This window comes from Perissodus microlepis, chromosome 9 (genome assembly GCF_051167445.1).
Source record: "Perissodus microlepis isolate ML-2025 ecotype Zambia chromosome 9, ASM5116744v1, whole genome shotgun sequence".
NCBI lineage: Eukaryota > Metazoa > Chordata > Actinopteri > Cichliformes > Cichlidae > Perissodus > Perissodus microlepis.
This window is the reverse complement of record NC_140469.1, coordinates 29,953,581-29,975,296: the sequence shown is the minus strand read 5'-3', so window position 1 is coordinate 29,975,296 and position 21,716 is coordinate 29,953,581. Positions and strand designations below refer to the sequence as shown.

Genomic DNA, 21,716 nt, shown 5'->3' with positions numbered 1-21,716 from the left:
ATTCTTGTATAGACTACTTTTTAGTTAACAGAGTTTTATGAAGCTTCACAGCATCACAGATTATTCCCTCCAACATTGCTTTTGAAGAATTTCTTATCTACAGAATTTAAATGATGAACAGATTGTAGCTCTGGATCCACCTGTGTCAATGTCTGACTTCCATGAAGCCATACAGCATCCCCCAGACAATAAAGCCCCAGGTCCGGATGGTTTTCCAGCTGATTTTTATTACAAATTTTAGCCCATGCTAGCTGGATATCCTGGTTTTAACAGGGAGCCAGTGAAGGGAAGCCAATATAGGAGAAACATGCTCTCTCTTTCTAGTCTCTGTGAATATTCTTGTTGCAGCATTTTGGATTAACTGAAGGCTTTTAGGAAGTTTTTAGAGCATGCTGATAATAATGAATTACAGTCGTCCAGCCTAGAAGCAAGAAGTGCATGAACTAGATTTTTGGGTGTCACTCTGAGTCAGGATATCTCATATTTTAGAGATATTTTGCAAATAGTAGAAAGAAGTCCTACATATTTGTTTAACATCTGCATATTTTAATTATTTAAATTTTCACCGCGTCTTTGCAAGTGTTGAATCCACAAACATCAAATGCTCATTTTTTTTTTGCTGTGATTACTGTATGTATTCTTATTACTAGTGCTATTATTGTTAGATATAGGTTTTTTAAAAGGTATGTTTGAATCATCAAAGGGTCTCTGTTACTTGAAAAACCTTTGGTCAACAAAGAATATTTACCAAACTTCATTTTATTGGTGAATTTAACATGAATGATTTACATCAACAGGCTATAAACAGAAACACAATAAGAGACAAACTCCATGCACCAGTTTCAATAACAACTGAATTCATAATCAGTCCCCGATTAAATGCTGATTTTGATGAAGGCAAATAAAAAGGGAAACAAAAGAAAACATTTCTAACTGAACAGTTCAGGCTAGTATTTCATGCTCTGTTTATATCTTTCTGTTTAACAACTTATCATATCCAAGCACTTCATAGTGTTATCATTGCTGCTGTTCTCGGATCATCCTGATCACTGTCTCCATTAAAATTGCCACTTGATGTGATGTTGGCCTGCTGTTCTCAAAAACAACACACCTGTTGCCACACTTCTGAATTATTTCTTTCAGACCAGGTTGGCAGGAGTGAAGAAAATCCTCCAGCTTAATATTTGCACAGTGCAGGTCGTCTCCTCTGGTGAACAGGATGATTGTTCGTCCTCTAACTTCCCTCCCAAAAGCTTTTTCTAGCTTTTCTATTATGTCTCTCTCACCATCTGTAAATCTGCTTGCTTGCATCACAAGTAAATACACACAAGGTTCTGACTCACAAAGCTGTTTGCACTTTTTTACACGTGTGTCCCAAACTCGTGGCTTGATGTCATCATCAAAGATGTCTGGGTTATCAATGACACGTACATGTATGCCATTTATCTTTGATTCTGCCACTTGGCACTCTGTGGTGACCGGCTTTGAACTCGGTTTACACTTGAAGAATTTCTTTCCGAGGATGGTGTTTCCACTGGCACTCTTTCCCGTACCGGTCATTCCCAGAAGAACAAGGTTCACTTTGGTATCAAAGTGATTTTCTGTGTCGATGAAGAACAAAAATAAGTGACAGTGAAATAGAAATAAATATTCTTTCCAGATCTGAAGAATAATCATCTACAACTAAAACACAAGACTTTTATCTGAACAGTTAAATACACATTTAACTATACACATAATTATATCTGCATGCAGTTTGCATAATTACACCATCTATTCCTCTCAATATTTTAACTTCCTGATTAGATAAAAAAGTAAAACAAAATGTTAATAATAGAGATAAACATTTCAAAGAATGTCCCACATTTGAAACTATTTACGGGGATAGTGTAGGGCTCTTTGTTACATCTGCCACTTTTATAAAAAGGCTAAATAAATGTTTTTGACACACACACCCACACACAGAACATGACAATATTGTGAGATACTGCTGATAAAGCTGAGTCTTGCCTTCCATGCATTCATGTTTGCTTCTTAAACATGAATTTAAGCTGAGGTCTCCCAAAGCTGTCATAGATTGGGGATCAGCAGCAGACCTGTAATATAACAGAACTAAATTAACTCACCAGGAAACTTTGTTTTGGGGGCAAAAGAATTATTATGTTTGAAACATTACAATATATATAATAATAAAAAACTTACTAACTAATGAATTAATATGATTACTCAGATTAAATAAAACACTGTTGTTCTTATGCAAACTTATGTGATATCATAAATATTCATTATATGTTACTGATTTTTTAGGTTTACCTCTTACGACTTAACCCCCGCTGTTTGTAAGGCAGTTCTCTGTAAAGCTGCTCCATGGTCATATTCTTGAATGGGTACTCTGTAGGTTTAGAACTCAAAGGCAGCACAACTGTGAATGTATCTGTAGGTTTTCCACTTTTCTTGCTCAGATATTCTATCTGACTCCACACATTTTCTACTGAAAAGTCACGTCTTACCACCAACAAACACATGTCAGGGTCTGGATTCATAGCAAATTGTTGTTTTATGTCATCACATTGCACCTCCAAATCTGGCATGCATGTGAAAACATATGTCTCGTTTTCATATATCTTGGTTTTTGTTAGACTCTTTCTTGTGGATAGCACAGATATGTCATCTTCCAGGATGTTGGTTATTAACACTTTCTTCAAAAACTTCCCATTTCCCAGGATGACGACTGAAATTTTGTCTGTGAACAAACACAAAATCCTTTTTCTCTGACACTGTTTAAGAGCAACATTTTCTCTCTACTGCTACAAAATTCAATCATTAAAACTGTTAAAAAACAGCTATAAAGCAAAGAAACCTTTTCAAATAAACTTACCTTCAGACATATTTCATTAGTCTGGTGTGTCAAAACTCTGCGCGGTGTCTTCTGCAGGCTGTGCTGCGCTCTCTCTGTATTATATGTACCTGTTATGCAAAAATGCTGGAGGCGTGTCAGCTGTGGAGCTATAAATAAACCATGTGCTGAACAAAAGCTTTAACATTCATCTCGCTCACTTGTGCAGTGAAAACAGTGACATTAAGATGGCTAACTTTCCAGCAGGTAAGACTCAAAGTTAATCTTCTGTCTGTATGATTGTTTTTTGTTGTGTATACAAGTTAAATCAAGGTTGTAATTTGTGTTTCAGGTCCTGATTTGAGGATTGTGATGCTTGGAAAGACTGGTGTGGGTAAGAGTGCTGTTGGAAACACCATCCTGGGAAGCACACAATTCAAATCTTCTCCTTTATCACAGTCGGTGACTAACGTCTGTCAGAAGGGTGTGACTCAGTGGGGTAACAGGGTAGTTAGTGTTGTAGACACACCAGGGATCCTGGACACTGCAAAATCAGATGAGTTCATCAAAAGAGAAATTGTGCGTTGTGTTGAAGTCTCCTGTCCTGGTCCTCATGTGTTCCTGTTGGTCATCCAAGTGGGTCGATTCACCAAAGAAGAGAAGAACTCAGTAGAAGCCCTGCAGGAGCTGTTTGGCCAGGCAGCAAATCAGCACATGATCGTGCTGTTCACTCGCGGTGGTGATCTTGGTGACATGACCATAGAGCAGTACGTATGTGACGCTGAGGAAGGACTTTGCCGCATCATCCAAAGCTGTGGAAACAGGTTCCACAGCTTTGAAAACACCAGCAAAGACATAACGCAGGTGGTGGAGCTGGTCAAGAAGATTGATGACATGGTGGCAGCAAATGGGGGCAAACACTACACAGATGCCATGTACAAGGAGGTGGAGGCTGCAGGTATCATGGGACTTAAGGCTGTTCAGTATGAGTTCCTTGAGGCCCTACTGAAGCGTATTAAAAAATTTTTTCTCATTCTTGACAGAGATTAAACTATTGTAATGAAGAATCTAGGCTCAGCATGTATCGATTAGGAGTCTCTTACACAGACTTACGATGTATATTGCTGTGTAGCATCAATAAACTTGGATGTATGAAAAAAATGTAAAAAAAAATATTTTGGTGATTTTGTTTTGCTTTCTTGGTGTTTTGGTACAGACAAAAGCATTTTAAAATAAAATAATATCACAATATGAGCTCTGCTTCTGAAGTATATTTTGTCTTAGGTGCATCTGCTCCAAGTTGTAGTGGATGTGTGATCATGACAGTTTATTGTGTCTGAAATTTGAAGCTTTGCACTATGTAAATCCATTAATTAATGTATTATGCATTAAATGTGAATTGTGTGTATTCATTATCACTGTAAACTTCATTATAAATGTAGTGCATATATTTAATGTTAACTTTTCATTAAGTTATACAATTAACCATTTATAAATGTTTTGAAAATATTATAGGGTTAAGGGTTAGGTTTTGGACAACATCATCATGATTATGTCAATAACAAAATTGATAAAATTTATATCTTTTTCTCTTAATAATTTTTTCTATTTTTCTATTTTTCACATTACAACATGGACAAACACATTTTTCAAAATATACACATGTACAAATACATGCAAATTCTATTCATTTACTTCCTTTAACTGGAGCTCTGTTAGTTAAGCAATGTTGAATTGAACAGCTCAAAATCAACATTTCATTTTCCATGAGAGATAAGGTGCAACTTATGAGTGAGTTTATTTTAATACATTTATATATTTGGGATGTTTAGTTATTTAGAGTTTAATTTTAATTATTCATTGGACTATGTACATATTTTTAAATGCCAAAAAGACAATACCACTGTGTTAATAAAAAGGTGAAAAAAAACTAATGAACTCAAAGAGAAAAGATTACTGACTGTAAAAGTCAAATGTGGATTTCTCAAAGTGTAGTTCAGAATTATGTTTTTCTGTTATTCAGTATTTAGTTGATCTATTTTGAACTGACAGAATGACTGTTAAAATAGGTCAGCTATTCTAAAGCCAGTAAATAAGCTTAATGTAAAAAGCAGAGCTGGATTTTGATTACTTAAGTACATGTTAACATGATCTGTGTGAAAGAATGCAAAACCTAGTCTTACTTGACCAAACAGCTGGCACTAGCAGTATAATGATGTCAGTGCAAAGTTTTCACTTTTTGAGGGCTTATTTTAATTTGAAGAAATGCGATTTTGTTCTGTATTTTAGTGTTGGACCTGAATAGCTCAGTTGAGGTCTGTTGATTGATCACATTTGTCAATCTTGAGCTTACTCAGTGTGGAAAAAGAAGATCTAAAATGAACATTTATTTTACTTACTGGGTTAAAATTAAATAAATAAATGAATTAAATATCAAATACTGAAGCTCAGCTTATTCAGCTTGTACTGATATAGTTTCATTTTGACAATAATTTAGATGGTGTATTATATATCCCAACCAGGCAACCATGTTTTAGTCACTGACCCCCTGGTGTGTGTTTGTTGGGGGTATAGGTTGGCATTGAAATCAAAGATCTCTCCAAACTTACCAAAAACAATTCATCCCTTCGTTACCAACAAAACAAACAGACAAAAAAATACATCTATCAATCACCTGGATCACCTGTTGAGAAAGAAAACAGAGAAAACAAGCAAAAAAAAGGAATATAATAAACAACATCATCGCGATGATCTATGTGAATATAACAGTAAATGCTAAATATTGAATATTATTGTGCAGCACGTAAGATCGACAGCGCACAGTGTGCTTTGAGGAGCCAAAAAGGGTGTAGTTTGTGTGTGTGAGCACCCGTGTGTACACCTGTGAGCATGAGCGCGCTTGTTTTTAAAAGGTTTCTTCATGTAATGATCTGCTAGAGGGTGTGGGGGGGCCACAGCCCCGTCCTCCAGGGCATGAAGCAGGTATGGAGGAGATCAAAACTCCAGACATCCAGAGGCCCTCAGAACACAAGAGACCAAGGAAGACCAACAGAGGAGCAGCCGCGCCACTGTCCCAGAAAGAGCTGAGGAGAGTCCCAGATGAGGGGTCACTCAGCAGCCGCGGAGCAGAAGCCAGGGGGGGTTGCAGTGACGTGCCCATGAGCTCCGCCGGCAGCCAGCAGTGCCAGAGTGACCGAGCCCCAGGCTGAGAGGCCGAGGGCACCCCACCCCCGAAGGGGCCCGAGTGAGCCCCAGGCTCCAGGCCCGACAAGCAGCCACCAGGAGTGAGCAGGTGCGTACCTGGACGCCCATCCCCGGACACCAAGAACTACCAACGCACCGATGTCTGATGGCGTCTGCCACTGGCAGGGGGAGTGGTGGGGGGAGATAGGCCTCCGTACCTTGGAGGGCCTGAGATGTCCCCAGAGAGGTGGCGTCTGATACCCGACCTGACACATAGACACAAACAAACAGGCACACACAGACACAAACATCCATTCCCACCCTCATGCTCTCATATGCAATTACTCAGCACTCACCCAACGTGGAGACAGACATAAAGGGACACTTCTTGATGCATTCTCAATCAGGAAAGTAAATCTCCAAAAGTTGATTCTGTTCATCTGGACGTAGCGTTTTGTGGGAGAAACGTTTCGTCACTCATCCAAGTGACTTCTTCAGTCTCAGCTGACTGCAGGTTTCCCCAAACCTTATAAACAGTACATTTGCATAATGTCTGAAACCAGCCCACTGAAAGTGACGATGAGTGACGAAACGTTTCTCCCACAAAACGCTACGTCCAGATGAACAGAATCAACTTTTGGAGATAAATAGACACTGTACACACAATCACACTCCCCAAGTGTACTCTATACCCCAGGTCTAGGTACCCTTGCCCCTAGAGGGAAAAGCTGCACCCAGACCCAGGTGGTGTTACCCTCTTCCCTGGGGTGGAGAGAAGCAGACCGCCCCGACTCCGCAGCAGCAGGGAGGCCCCACATTCCAGACCCCAATCGGACGGCCAATTCCTCCTCCCAGCCCCTAAGTTGTGGGATAAAATTGAGGCAGAAGGGGACAGAGGGGGGGGGGGGGGATGCCTCCCCTGCACCCTGGTGACACACCTTTACCCCAAGGCCCTGCATGTGTGGGTGATTGTGGTGGAGAGGGAAGAGGGAGGCAGCTGGAGATGGGGAGGGAAGGAAGGGAGGGGCAAGTGGCCCCTCCGTGGGGCCAGCTCCCCTGCTGACCCCAGTAGGCACCCCCATACTCTGCAACCCACCAGAGAAAGGTCCATCCGGACCGGGGCCAAGTTCAGCAGCGCCGCCCGGCCCCACAGAGCCCCGGACAGCCCACCCGACCCCACCACAGAGAAAACTGCACCCACCCTGTCATCCACTCATCTTCCAGACTACACAAGACAATAGACACCCAGGCTGAGTTCTTCCTCCACCTCTCCTATATCTCCCCCACCTGCAGAGTGAGTTCCTGGAGAGAGAAGACCTCCTGCAAGACGTAACAGCCTCCCCCACCAGTTGAAGAGCCCCCCAGGTGGCTCGATGCACTGGCGGCACCCTGCGCCAGGGCTGAGACCCCATACACCCACTCGCCCACGACCCCTGCGACACACCAACCAGGACCCAAGCACCCAAGCCCCAGCCAGGGCCCCAGCCGGAAATGGAGCACCAACAGTAAAACTTTTAAAAATATATTTTAAAGGAGACAAATCTGAGATCTGTTATATAAAAAGTATTTACTTCCTTCACACAAGAAGGAAGGAAGACACCTTTTAAACCAAACAACAGGTTTTTCACACTTGAACACGTTTCTGTAAACAAGGAAACCAAAGTTTCCAGAGATTTCTGAGATCTCTATCAGGTTCTGTAAGAGGTTCCGGGTGCATTTTCTTTTTTTACATGAATTAGATATGTAAAATAATGACAAGGAAATGTAGTCCTGTCAGTTCCAACAGAGAACAGGATGTATGCATTTTTAGGATCTGATAAGATCAAAACAAAATTCTCTCTATCTTCCGTGTCTAGTTTAATTGGATGCATTCCAAATGTGCCTTTTTAAGGGGAATTTTTTCTGTCTCTCACACCCTTGAAACCAGAAATATAAAAGGAATGTTTTAGATGCCAGGGTTTGCTGGCAAAGATGTAAATGCAGGCCTCTCAGAAGGAAAGGACTTGATGAAAAGGAATATTTTACTGCTGATGTAGGTCCAAAACCAAACAAAGTGCAAAAGAGAAATCCAGAGCATGAGGAACAGAAATGTAAAGCTCCAGGAAACGCATGTTTTCATTTTCTTGAGGAACTCAAAAAGAGTAACTCAGGGAAGAACATGAGAGAAAATAAACAGATTTCTCAGTAAAGAGGAGACAAGACTATGAATAGACTTAATATTGATTGGAGAAAAAGCTGATGAAACTAACACAGTTGAAGACAATTGAAAAAACAAGCAACAAAAACAACAGGACATGACTCAACAGAGAACTGTCAAATAAAAAGCAAAGGTAGAATACAACAGAATTTCCCCTGTATTGTAGGTATCTGTAATTTACTTGAGTATTTTTTTCTGATTACTTTTTACTTTGCTACATTTTTAAACAAACATCTGCACGTTCTACTTCTTACTTTTGTAAAACAAGCTCCTTACTTTTGCTTTAGCGCATTTGGGGACACAACATGTTTTTTTCAGAATGTGAAAGATGCTGCAAAATAATCTGAGGCAGACTAACTGTGTTATTTAAAGACTGCATGAAGATCCTCTGCAGGTTGGTGCAGGATAAACAGGTTGGTTTGCTGAACTGTGATGGATTTAAAGTAAAGAACCGTGTGTGACTGGTGCACAGTGACTGTGGTGCTCATGTCACAGTTAGATTGCATCAAGTGTAGCAGAGATTCATTTAAACTGAAGCTCATGATGCTGACATTCATTCACTGAGTTCCAGTCTGTCACTGAGTCTAATATAAAGACCGTGTACTGTCAGTGTAGAGGATGGAAATCAGCCAGGACAGCTCATGAAACATCTGCTGACAGCCTCATTTTTGTATTTTGATGGGAAAATGGGAAGTAATGAAATGTGCAAACACAAATAGAACACATTATAAAATGCAAAAACTGATTGTTTTGCTGCCATTTGTTCAATTCATTGTCAAAATGATCCCACAAGATCTCCAACACCACTGGCTGAAACAAAGCTCTGAAACATGATGATTCTCTATCATGTTTCACAAATTGTTTGCAGATACTCACTGTTGTACCTCGCTCCTGACCCCTGACATACTGATGACTGGAAGCAGAGATTTTCTGATTCACAGATTTTCAGTTCAGTTTTTGTTTACTTTGTTTTACCTCAGCCTTTCTCCCTGTTTCTCTCACTTAAGAATAGTTTCCTTCCACTTCTGATGAGGCATCACAAACCAGTAGATTAATCAACTCAAGGGTCAGATGCATCTCTGACATTCTCTGTGTGGTTATTGTGTCTTAAGGGCATGACTTTTAGTTTCTGATAATAGGCTGTAGGACAAGCTAGAGGTGATAGGGCTGAAGATGTTGATATTCTCATTGGGAGGAACAGAATGTACAGGATTAGAAATGAGGACATCAGAGGGACAGCTCAGGTTAAACAGTTTGGAGACAAAGTTGAAGAGGCAGAGCTGAGATGGACTGGACACGTGCAGAGGAGGGATTGGGTTTATTCTGGACAAGGATGGTAACTGTGGAGCTTAATGTCAATCTCCCAGGCAGGAGGAAAATGGAAGACCACATAGAAAAGTGATGGATGTAGTGAAGGAGCCAATGAACAGAGTTGGTCCCAGACTAGGGCATTTGCAAACACAGTCCTTGGAGACTTCTTCCTGACCTCATCTGTCAACGTATCACCACTGTAAACATGATGGGGCTCAAAACATATCTCTGATGTAATCCTACCCCACCTTGAACCCATCTGTCATTCCTAAACCTCACCATTGCCGCGTTGTTCTCATACACGTCCTGCTCCACCCTCACATACTTCTCTGTCACTATTAACTTCCTCATACATACCACAGTCCCTGTCCTGGTACCTTATCATGTGTTTTTAGATCCACAAAGGCACAGTGCAGGTCCTTCTGGCCTCTATACTATATTTAATTTTCAATTTCAATTCAGGGAGGAACGGCCATCTGCCACCACTGGTTAGAGAAGGAAGACAAGATAAAAGACATGATGCGGAGTGAGCCAGAGATTAAGTAAAGTAAAATTTAAGTAAAATTTATTTATATAGCGCTTTTCACAGATAAAAATCACAAAGTGCTTTACAACACAGGAAATGGGAATATAAAAACAATATAACAGTAAATAAAACAAGTATGATTCAATGCAGAGAGGTCCATGGACACACAATGAGTGAGAAAAGTGACTGAAGAACAAATAGTCAGTGTATCACATCTCTTTTGGTCTTTCTTGGCATGAAACAATAATGCTGCTCACTGATCATCCACTTCAACAACTCTTTCCCATTACCTTCATTATAGTTTAATGATATGACTGAGAAGGTACCGAAGATTAGCTTCTTGGATGTGGGAAGATTCCCGGTGCCTACGACCAATTCATCTACTGTCACCTGGTGCCGACGCTACACTTCAGTTCCCAGCTCGGAATCTATGGTCCGATGGCCCCATGTTCTCTTGGCGTCCCTCCTTCAACCGCCGTTTTGATGGCAGATGTGACGTACCACTATGGATATTAGCTTCAGCTAGCCCTGAAGTCACCGCGCGGTGTAACAGGTGCGCACAGGTGTTTAATTCGAGTGCCACTGCAGTCAGCTGTTGACTGCACCAACCAAACGTCATCAATCAGGTTTGCCCTGCTCAACACTCGCTCAGTCACAAACAAATCGTTTATTTTAAACAATCTTTTTATGAAGGAATCTCTCAACTTCATGTGTTTAACTGAGACGTGGCAACAAAACATGGATTATATACATCTGAAGGAAATTTGTTCGACTGGCTGCTCTGTCATCGGAACTCCACGTCTTTCAGGACGTGGCGGAGGTCTCGCTGTTGTGCACCAGGACAGATTCACATGCAGACTGATGAACTCTGATTCCTTTACCTCATCTGAACTGCAGATGATCAAGGTCGGCTCTTTGCCCACCTTTTATTGTATTTTAATCTACCGACCTCCTGGCCCTGCCGGAGTCTTTTTAACTGAATTTAATGACCTCCTGTCATCCATTATTAAATTAGAGAAGGTGGTAATGTTGGGAGATTTTAACCTTCATATTGATGATACATCCTGTAATATGGCTGCTGACTTCATGACTATCACAGAGTCTTTTAACTTTAAGCAGCATGTTTCTGGCCCTACACATGTAAAGGGTCACACATTGGATCTTGTTTTCTCCTTGGGTTTAAATATAAATGACATTTGTGTGGAAGATGTCCATGTGAGTGACCATAGCTGCATATATTTTAACTTGTCGTTTTATTTGGATCCCCCGGCTCCCAAAATAACGATTGAAAGGCAAATCATAAACCAGAATGCTGCCAAAAGGTTCTCTGCCATGTTTGACGCTGAAATGACTTACAATGATTTGGACTCTCTTGTCTCATCCTTTAATAACCAGTGTAATTCTATTTTAGACATAGTGGCACCTCTGAAAAAAAGTACTGTCCTACGTTTGAAATCTCATCCTTGGTTAAATGAAAACATTCGTAATTTCAGGAGATACTGTCGCAAGCTAGAACGTTTGTGGAAGGCTTCCAGGCTTGAGGTTTATAAGTTACACCTTAAAGAATCTATCCTCTTACTAAATGACATGTGGAAAAATGCCAGAACAGAGTATTTTTCACACTTCATAGCTTCAAAAAAGAAATACCCCAAATTCTTGTTTAAAACAATTAAGAGCATTGTTTCTCCTGATGCTCCTTGTGCACCAGTTCACTCAACGTCCGAATGCAATGAGTTCATGAACTATTGCAGAAATAAGGTCATTGCCATCAGGTCTAATATCTCTCCATCATCTTCTCAATATCAAACTTTCAACTTGCTCTCCTCTGATACTTGGTCCTCTTTTACTCCTGTTACATTACAAGACATCAGAGGCCTGCTTTGTCATATAAAACAGACTTCAAGCCCCCTTGATGTCCTTCCATCTTCATTTTTCACTAGTGTGTTTGATTCAATTGGCCCCTGTATTGTGGAAATGATAAATACTTCTCTTCATACTGGCTCAGTCCCCAGCTTCTATAAAAACAAGCTATTGTTGAGCCAGTATTAAAGAAACCTCAACTGGATCCATCTCTTCCTAACAGTTATAGGAAAATATCCAAATTGTCTTTTATATCGAAAAGTTTAGAAAAAGTAGTACTAGAACAACTTAACTATCTCCTGGATAAAAATGCTGTTATGGACACTTTCCAGTCTGGTTTTTGTAAATTGCATTCCACTGAAACGGCCTTACTTAGAGTATCTAGTGATATCTTGATGGCAGCAGACTCTGGAGAATATACAGTGCTGGTCCTGTTGGATCTCAGCTCTGCTTTTGATACTGTAGATCACAGTATCTTGATAAACAGACTCAAGAACTTGTTTGGGATTACTGGTGTTGTTTTAAAATGGTTTATATCATATCTGTCTGAGAGATCTTTTACTGTTTGCATGAATCATGTGACATCAGAATCAACAGTTTTGCCGTGTGGGGTACCTCAGGGATCTGTCCTGGGTCCAATTCTATTTCTACTTTATGTATTTCCCCTAGGCCAAATTATAAAGCGCTATAAATATATCTCCTATCATCTCTATGCTGACGACATCCAACTATACTGTTCCTTCAAAATGTCTGAGTTTTATAAATTGTCTAATTTAAGTAATTGCCTGACAGAAATCAACCAATGGTTAAATGACAATTTTCTCCAACTAAACTCTGATAAAACAGAAACTCTAATTATTGCTCCAGACCACATGGTCCCAGAAATCAGGCAGCATATCAGCTTCTTAGACCCTTATGTAAAATCGAGCCTTAGAAACCTCGGTGTCGTATTTGACAGCTCGATGTCGCTCGAGCAGCTTTCTAAGCAGCTGGTCCGAAACTGTTTTTATCATTTACGGAATATTTCTAAACTCAGACTAATGGTATCAAAGCTTGAACTTGAGATGATTATTCATGCTTTTATTTCCTCTTGTTTAGACTACTGTAACGGCCTTTTTACTTGTTTTAACAAATCAGCCTTAAATCGTCTCCAGACTGTGCAGAATGCTGCAGCACGTCTCTTAACAGGCACCAAGAGAAGATCGCATATCACTCCAGTTTTAGCCTCCCTTCACTGGTTGCCTGTAAGTTTTAGGTTTCATTTTAAAAATTTAGTTCTAACCTTTAGGGCCCTACATGGTCAAGCTCCTCAATATTTATCTGACCTGCTGAAACCACATTCATCTTCTCGAGCTTTAAGGTCATTAGATCAGAGACTGCTGGTGGTACCGCGCACTCGTTTTAAAACTCATGGTGATCGGGCCTTTCAGACTGTGGCACCACGGTTGTGGAATTCTCTCCCACTGTCTGTACGCTGCACGGACTCCATTGATTCTTTTAAGAAACAGCTGAAGACATTTTTATTTAGAAAAGCATTTGATTAATTTCCTCTTATGCTGTTTTTATAGTTTTATTATATTACATTGTTTTATTTGCTGTTTTATTTACTGTTATATTGTTTTATATTTCCATTTTCTGTGTTGTAAAGCACTTTGTGATTTTTTTATCTGTGAAAAGTGCTATATAAATAAATTTTACTTACTTACTTAGTTCTTGGTAACAAATTGCTGTCACTGGCTCTTCACTCTGAACTGGCTTTTATGTATATTATGTAAAGTTATTTAAAATTATTTAAAATTAGAGTTTAGTGAACAGCTCATGCCCTCCCTTTGGATGCAACTCCTGACCACATTGCACTTTATATTGCTATACGACAGAACACAAATTCATTTTCAGAACATCACAGAAATATGTATTCAGCTGTTGTGTTGTTATCTTCGAGATTTTTTTTGAACATCTAGCTGCTTTGTCTTTTCTCTGTGTTTGTCTGATCAGTGTGGTGGAAAACAGAGACACTTCATGTACTGACAAGTTTATTTTTATTGAATTTAGGATTATTATTTTGCAGTTTACAAAAGATGACAAACTTTCACTGATTTGTTAGATAAAAGTGTATAAAACCGTTTAAATCATAGTTCAGAAATAATTCCTTGTTTCCTTGTTTGAATGCTGATTAATATGAAATCAAGAAGAAAACACACAAAAAAATGCAGTTTATAACTGTGTTCATGCTCTTATGTGTGTCTTTGCACACACCAAAAAAACCCCAAAAAACACTTCCAATTACTTTATTTCCTGACCTAATACATGAAGTTCTGCTGCTTTTGGATTAGGCTCATCACTGTCTCCATTAGCTTTTGTACCTGACTGTCATTTTGCCTGCTGTTCTCAAACAGAACACACCTGTTGTCACATTTCTGAATTATTGCTTTCAGCTCAGGTTGACAGGTACGTAAGAAATCCTCAAACTTCATTTCTGCCTGCGACAGGTCGTCTCCTCTGGTGAACAGGATAATTGTTTGTTCTTTAACTTTGCTCCCAAACGTTTTTTCCAACTTTTTAAAGATATCTCTCTCACCATTTGTAAATCTGCTCACATGTAATGCAAGTACATACACACAGGGACCTGACTCACAAAGCTGTTTGCACTTTTTTACATGTTTGTCCCTAACTGACGGTGGAATGTCATCATCAAAGACGTCAGGAGTATCGATCACACATACATGGAAACCATTCACTTTAGTTTCTGCCACTTGGCACTCTGAGGTGATCGGCTTGGAGCTGGGTCTAGATATGAAGCGTTTCTCTCTGAGGATGGTGTTCCCACTCGCACTCTTTCCACTCCCAGACATTCCCAAAAGGACAATGTTCCATATGGCTGGAGTGCGTCTTCCTGAATAAGTTTATAATGATGATAATGTCAGCGAAATCCCTCATTGCATTACATTCAAAATCTATAAATAATGAAAACGTAAACTCCCACAGTTGCACTAAAATACACAAAAGAGCTTATTTAACATTAGTAAATCCAGTCTTACTATTTGAAGTCTTTCTTGGATCATGAAGGACTCTTTGCTTATAACAACCATCTGCATAATCCCCATTTAATAACCCCCCATTTTTTAATATGAACTACTAAAATGCTGCTTAGAAGCATTGGGGTTCACCTGCTTGTGGCTCAGTAGTGTACGGTCCAGTTTGTGATCCATAGTCAGGCCTACAATTTAATAACAGAGAAAAAATAAACCCACCTCAGCTCAAAAACTCTTTTTTTTGTTTTATAAACACTTATTTGTTGTTTCTAACAATATATAAAAAATCAGAGCCCCTTGTAAAATACATTACCAGAGTTTTTCATAGCATATGTGCACATGGTTAAAGAGAATGTTTTTCATTTTTATTTAAATAAGGTAAGCCCTAATGCTAGCTCAACAGTTCTCCACTTTCAGCTTTACCTGGCATTGGTTGTTACAAGTTGTTCCGGTTCACATCTCCTTGAATTATTGCTCTGCTCACAACCCATAATGCAGAAACTGAATGAGTGATCTGTGGGTTCATAAGTCAGAAGCAGCAAAACTCTGAACTCTTCATTTTTGCTGAAGTACATTCATTAAGTATTTTACATTTTAAATTATAAATCATAGATTGCAGGACTTGAGAGATTGTGAAAATAAAAAATGAAAAAAATTCTCTGATATGAAATCAGAAAGGTTTTCTTTCTCTTTTTATCTGCAATACCTTTAATAACTGTCTTTTTATTTTATTGCTACAAAGCAAAGAAAAGTTTACAAGCAAAACTCACTGTGAGTGGTGGCTCTTCAATCAGGTGCAGCACAGTCTGTGCAGTGAGTGCAGACTGTGCTGCCCTCTATGCCTGTCAGCTAGAGGAGGAGGTGTGTCCTCTGTGGAGCTATAAATAAAATATGTGTTTAACAGAAGCTTTATCATTCATCTCTCTCACCTGTGCAGTGACAACAGTGACATTAAGATGGCTTCATTTCCAGCAGGTAAGACCTAAAGTTAATCTTTAGGTATGGTTTGTTACCTTGGAAAGTTTTCACTGAGGTTCTTATTACACCCTTGTGTATATGAGTTAAATCAAATTAGTCAATTGTGTTTCAGGTCCTGATTTGAGGATTGTGATGATTGGAAAAACTGGTGTGGGCAAGAGTGCTGTTGGAAACACCATCCTGGGAAACAGAGTATTCAAATCTTGCCCTTTATCTGGGTCAGTGACCGAGGTCTGTCAAAAAGCTTGGACACAGTGGGGTAACAGAGTAGTTAGTGTTGTAGACACACCAGGGATCCTGGACACTGCAAAATCAGATGAGTTCATCAAAAGAGAAATTGTGAAATGTGTTGAAGTCTCCTGTCCCGGTCCTCACGTGTTCCTGTTGGTCATCCAAGTGGGTCGATTCACCAAAGAAGAGAAAAACTCAGTGGAAGCCCTGCAGGAGCTGTTTGGCCCCGAGGCAAACAAGTACATGATTGTGCTCTTCACCCGTGGTGGTGATCTTGGAAGCATGACCATAGAGCAGTACGTACGTGACGCTGAGCCAGGGCTAAAGCGCATCATCCAAAGCTGTGGAAACAGGTACCACGTCTTTGACAACATCAGCAAAGACATAACGCAGGTGGTGGAGCTGGTCAAGAAGATTGATAACATGATGGCAGCAAATAGAGGCACACACTACACAGACGCCATGTACAAGGAGGTGGAGGAAGCACGCAGACTGGGATTGACACTGCAGCAGTATAGGTTCACTGAGCCGCTGCTTCAGCGTATCAAATTTTTTCGTATTCTTCTTGGGAGAGATTAAACTATTGTGATAAATAGTACACGATCTAGTCTGAACTGGACAGTTTTTGTACATACACATGAAAGCATGAAATCTGTTTAGAATGGCACAGTGTAGAAAGCTGTTTAGGATCATTTTATTTGAGTTATCACAAAAAATAATGAAGATATTGGTTGCTGATTGTCTGTATTTGGGTGTTATAGAGGAAAACATTTTAAAGTGAAATACTAATCATAATACAAGCTGTGCTTTCAAAGTGTTTCTTGTCTCTGGTTCATCTGCTCCAGTTTGTAGTGAGTTTATAATCAGGGTGGTTTGTGATATCTGAACTGAACTGTATTTTGTATTTTTGTGTGATTTTGAAATGATGAATTATGACTTCTAAGAGGAGAAGTTTGAATTTTATTTGTTTGGGGGTTTTTTTGGTCTGTTTTCTGGTTGTTTAAATGAAATTATTGTGAAGAAAAATTTCCTTTGGGTTCATGATTGTTAATTGTTACTTCAACATTATCCATTTTGATGTTTTACCTAAATAAATAATTTAAATACACCACTGTCATCAGTCATGTCTAAGTATAAAACCCCACTTTCACAATCTGAATCAGAATCAGCTTTATTTACTAAATATATGTTTTAACATCCAGGTATTTCCACGTCACATTGCATATCCAACATTCTGTCATCTTTGTTTGTCTCATGACAGCACACACATGGCATGATAGTGTAGCTTTGTGTTGGAAAGGATCCTGGTTAAGTTGCACTGGCATAGTCTCAAGGAAATCCTACTGATGTATTCTGACCTTAGACTACTCTCACCAACGGTAATACTGTCCAAATGCTCTTTTTTTTGAGTGTTAATTTCTTTAAGTAAATGTGAGTATGAACCAAAAAAATGGTTTAAATGAAATATCCGCTGAAGTGAGTTCACTCCATTTATGTTTAAACAGTTTCACCTTTCACAAGAACAACACAAGAATGTATGCTGATTTTGTTGACTGTACTTTTAACAAATCCACAAAGCTTTCTCACTGTGAGTAATGGTCATGTAGAAGTTAAATTATATTTAATGGCATTCACAACGTATAATTTTCCAGAAATATATAGAAGACATATGTGGGTAAGTTGTATCGTCCTCTTCTCTCTAAACAGAACATACGCTGTATAAGATCAATAAAAAATATTTGAAACCTATACTGGGATATCCACTTGTGTCTGGAATAAAGTCTCTTACAGATAATATTTATCTGTCCAATTACGTATTTCACCAGCATTGACCCAGTTATCTTCTTTTTTGGGAAGACTGTGAGTTTTTGGATCCATGTACGTCAGTAACTTTTGTATGTGGGTGTTATTATATTTCCTCTGCTTATTAATGATTTGCGTCATTGTGTTTACCACAGATTAGATCTAGAAGCTAAGCATGTCATGTTTTTATTTAGAAAACTCTGGGAAGGCCAAACCTTGACTCATGGTGTTTTTCCAGCCAGGTATGATTTTATTGCAGTGTCAGTGTGTTTGAGATCATTCTCATGAAGAGAATTGAGCCACTGCCAATCACATTCTTTCCAGATGATATCACATTGTGGATCGAAATCTAACCTTACTTTTCTGCCTCAAAAGCTGATTCAGTATATCTGGACGTAACGTTTTCAGCGAGAGAAACGTTTCGTTACCTCCGGATGAAGTGAATTTTAGGATGCCCTTACTTGGATGAATGAGCATGCATCAAGATACTTACTTTTCTTGTTTTCAAATTTTTTATCAGTTTTGACAAGCTCTCCAACAGCAAACCATGACAGAGCCTACACCCTGTTTTACAGATGGCTGTAAAAACTCTCTGTAGTACCTCTCTCCAGAGCTCCTCGGTACATGTTGATGATTTGAACCAAAATTTTCAAATTCAGGTTAATTACTCTTTAAGACCTTAATTTCTTGTTGTCCCTCAGCCTTTTCTCCCAGTGTCCCTTCATTAAGAATGGCCTCTTTACAGCCACCATTCTGAGATTCTTAAGAACATCATCTATTATGAACAGTTTTTTTAAACTTCCACTTTTTAGAAGTCAAAAGTATCGCTGTCATACTTTTCATTCAGAGAATAATCTATCTGAGATGTTCTGGATGTTTTTGTTGGACACAATGAGCCAACAGGAAGTTGTGCTGTGATCTTTTAACATTTGGTCCAACACTACTTTCCTATGATTAAAATCATTAATGGGCGTTCATAGCCTCTTGAAAAGGAACAAGGATTTTGGTGAGAGGATGGAACAAATTTGACAGGAAGTTGTCACAGAAGTTGGTGATGTGAAAAAAACTTGTAAACTGTAGGTGCAAACCCACAGACAATCTCATAATCGTACAGAAAGATTCAGGAAGGTTTTTGTGAGGAAATACTTTTCTTAAAGACATGTTGTCAGAGAGAAAACCAGGAAGTTCCTTGTAACATGTAAATTTTAATCTGCAAAACTTTCCCCGTTTGGTTTCGATTGATGTTTATGTTGCTTCATGGACAGTTCAGTGTTTCTCAGTCACGGTGTCACTTTAGGATTTCCTCTTAAATCCTGTCTCTACTAACTTCTCAGTGTGATGCATTAGAAAAATCACAGACTTATATTAATGACTAATATTTAACTATTTACAGCTTGAATCAGCTTAATCACAGTTTGTACAGTTGGTTATGACTGTTAAGAGACATTAGACATTCTTTAGCCATTATAGTCTATTTGACTACAAAAGATAAAGTAATAAAAAAGGCACCAAAAAGAAAACAATGCAATCATCAGCACTCAGAAAACAAATAAGCAATTATTCTATTGTCTTCAGGAGCTGGAAGAAAGATTTGTGTCTTTTAAAGTAGTTACAGTTGAAGCCACTATGACGACATTTTCTGATTTTCTAACAGAGAATCATTAGTAATCACAAAAATGTGGTTTGTGCTCAGCCAAGTCATCTTTATAAGGAGACAGAACTACATCTTCAGATGATTACTATTACTCTCTACCATCATACATCCAATGTGCTGATAAATTAACTGGTTGCCTTAATGCACTTTTCTACTCTATTTGAGTAGTGCTTAAAAAAAAATCCTCATTCAATAATTCATATAAGCACTTTTTTTTCTACATCTTAGTGCTTTCTAGCTAACATCTAATCTGACTTTATGCTAGTCACAGAGACTGGCCAGTTGCTTTCTGTACTTAAAATATATGTCTATGTGCTTTATTTGTTTTCTCAAAACAAATCTAACAAGGAAAAAAAGAGAACTGTCTAGTTTTTTTCAAATAAGAAAAATGAAAAAAAAAAAACATGAAATGAATCCTTTTGTCATATATGTTTTTCTCATGAGTATGATTACTGTTATTTACTTAGAATTAGGTTTAGAAAGGGATTTAGTTTTATAGAAATTCAGATAAAATCTGTAATGTGGCTAGATGACTATGTAGGAAGTACAGTGGAAACCACAGCTGTTACACTTTTCATTAAGAAACTACTCGCCTATCTACAAGTAATAAATTGTTGTAAGAGTTCAAGGCTTCTTAGAAAAAAACAGGGATGTTGTTGTAGGACCTGAACAAATGTGACAGAACGTTTGATGTTGATGTGGAAAAACCTGTAACACCTGTTGGATTCCACCCAGAGTGTTTTCAGTGACACCTGAGAAGCTCATAATGAAACACAAACATTCAGGAAGGTTTGCTGTGAGGAACTCACTTCCTTAAAGTCATGCCATGAGGAAGAAAAGCAGGATGTTCTATTAATCAGCAAAACTGTCATTGCCTGGTTTCAGCTGATGTTCATCTTGTTCTCTCAGGCAGTTATGAGCATTTATTTGTCACTTGCAGTTGCCTGCAGCGAAATTGAACCTTTTCTGACCATACATACATTACACAAACATCACATCAGGGAGAACGGTCAGAAGAGGCTGCGTAAAGAAAAACAACGAAATCCATCCATCGTGTCCTGGAGGAAACGTTCCTCCAGGACACTCTGGCTCTCCAGAACACAGGCTTCTTGTTAAGAAAGGGGGGCAATTGGGTTGAGAGACCAGTTGATCAATCAATGTTCTTTAGGTTTTAGAGAACAAGACTGAGAGAGTCTCTGAGGGTTAAGGTCAGACAAGACTAGACAAGGACATGAAAGCAGGAAAGATAAGATGAGGGAGAGGGAGAAAAGATGCGACCGCCTCCGTCAAAGCCAAACTGTGTTTCAGTTACTGTTTCACTTCAGGATCATTTATAGTATTTTCACGCAAGTGTCCTGTTATATTTTAGATAGCGAAGCGAAGGCGGCGAGGTTTATTAAACTCCACCGAGACAGCTGGTGACGCAAATCTGAAGGCTAGACCGTCCAATTTCACAGCTGCTCACTTCCGGCCTACCCGGCCTTCGGAGGACTCGCCCCACATAGACTGCGAAGGCCGGGTCCTCAGGGGGATGCAGCCTCTGAATTTGGACACAGCTTATATCTCACTAAAATGTTACTCTGTAGCTGAATGCGTCTTATTTTAAGTGTAATGAGATTATTTTGACTAGAAATAAGACAAATATATGTGTTAAGATTTTGAGTTTTTGCAGTGTAGACTGTTTTTATGTACCCTAAATATTCTTTACTCATTCAGATGAAGACAATCTTAGAAACCTGAAGAAAAATCCAATGTGTTGAAGCATGTCTACTAACTAGTAAATGTGATACACCACCCAATTTGAATGTTCAAAGAAATAACTGATTAACATGACCTATGAATATTAAACAATCTACAACTGGAACCAGCTTCAGAGTGATATATTTTTGAATGTATGGGTATTTCTGAAATATTTAAATACATTCCCAAAAACTGTGTCTAAATTTCTAAAAACTTGACACAAAGTAAAAAACGTTAGAACTTTTTTGTTAAAATTTTACATCAAATAAAATTCAAAATCATGTTCTCTTTTCTAAAAACCGACATTCGTGCTCTGGTTGTATTGAAGTTCTGCCGCCCTGTGGCAAAACTTTATGACTCACAAG

The 21,716-nt window shown here is 38.9% G+C and overlaps 4 protein-coding genes across 4 annotated transcripts; 2 read left to right on the top strand and 2 right to left on the bottom strand.

The window, feature by feature from the left end:
- Window positions 1-780: 780 nt before the first annotated feature.
- Window positions 781-2,888, bottom strand: LOC146380783 (GTPase IMAP family member 7-like). Its single transcript, XM_084939957.1, has 2 exons — window positions 2,879-2,888; window positions 781-1,601 (listed from the first exon to the last, which is right to left on the bottom strand). The coding sequence occupies exons 1-2, from the start codon at window positions 2,886-2,888 to the stop codon at window positions 1,018-1,020; spliced, it is 594 nt and encodes a 197-aa protein (XP_084796083.1). The 3' UTR covers window positions 781-1,017.
- Window positions 2,889-3,024: 136 nt separating this feature from the next.
- Window positions 3,025-4,077, top strand: LOC146380782 (GTPase IMAP family member 7-like). Its single transcript, XM_084940180.1, has 2 exons — window positions 3,025-3,103; window positions 3,189-4,077. Exons 1-2 carry the CDS (start codon window positions 3,085-3,087, stop codon window positions 3,884-3,886), a joined length of 717 nt encoding a protein of 238 aa, XP_084796306.1. The 5' UTR covers window positions 3,025-3,084; the 3' UTR covers window positions 3,887-4,077.
- A 10,136-nt stretch (window positions 4,078-14,213) lies between these two features.
- LOC146380781 (GTPase IMAP family member 7-like) lies at window positions 14,214-15,520 on the bottom strand. The gene is made up of 3 exons (XM_084940177.1): window positions 15,369-15,520; window positions 15,081-15,130; window positions 14,214-14,806 (listed from the first exon to the last, which is right to left on the bottom strand). Exons 1-3 carry the CDS (start codon window positions 15,518-15,520, stop codon window positions 14,214-14,216), a joined length of 795 nt encoding a protein of 264 aa, XP_084796303.1.
- A 381-nt stretch (window positions 15,521-15,901) lies between these two features.
- Window positions 15,902-16,733, top strand: LOC146380780 (GTPase IMAP family member 7-like). The gene is made up of 2 exons (XM_084940181.1): window positions 15,902-15,920; window positions 16,036-16,733. The coding sequence occupies exons 1-2, from the start codon at window positions 15,902-15,904 to the stop codon at window positions 16,731-16,733; spliced, it is 717 nt and encodes a 238-aa protein (XP_084796307.1).
- The last annotated feature ends 4,983 nt before the right edge of the window (window positions 16,734-21,716 follow it).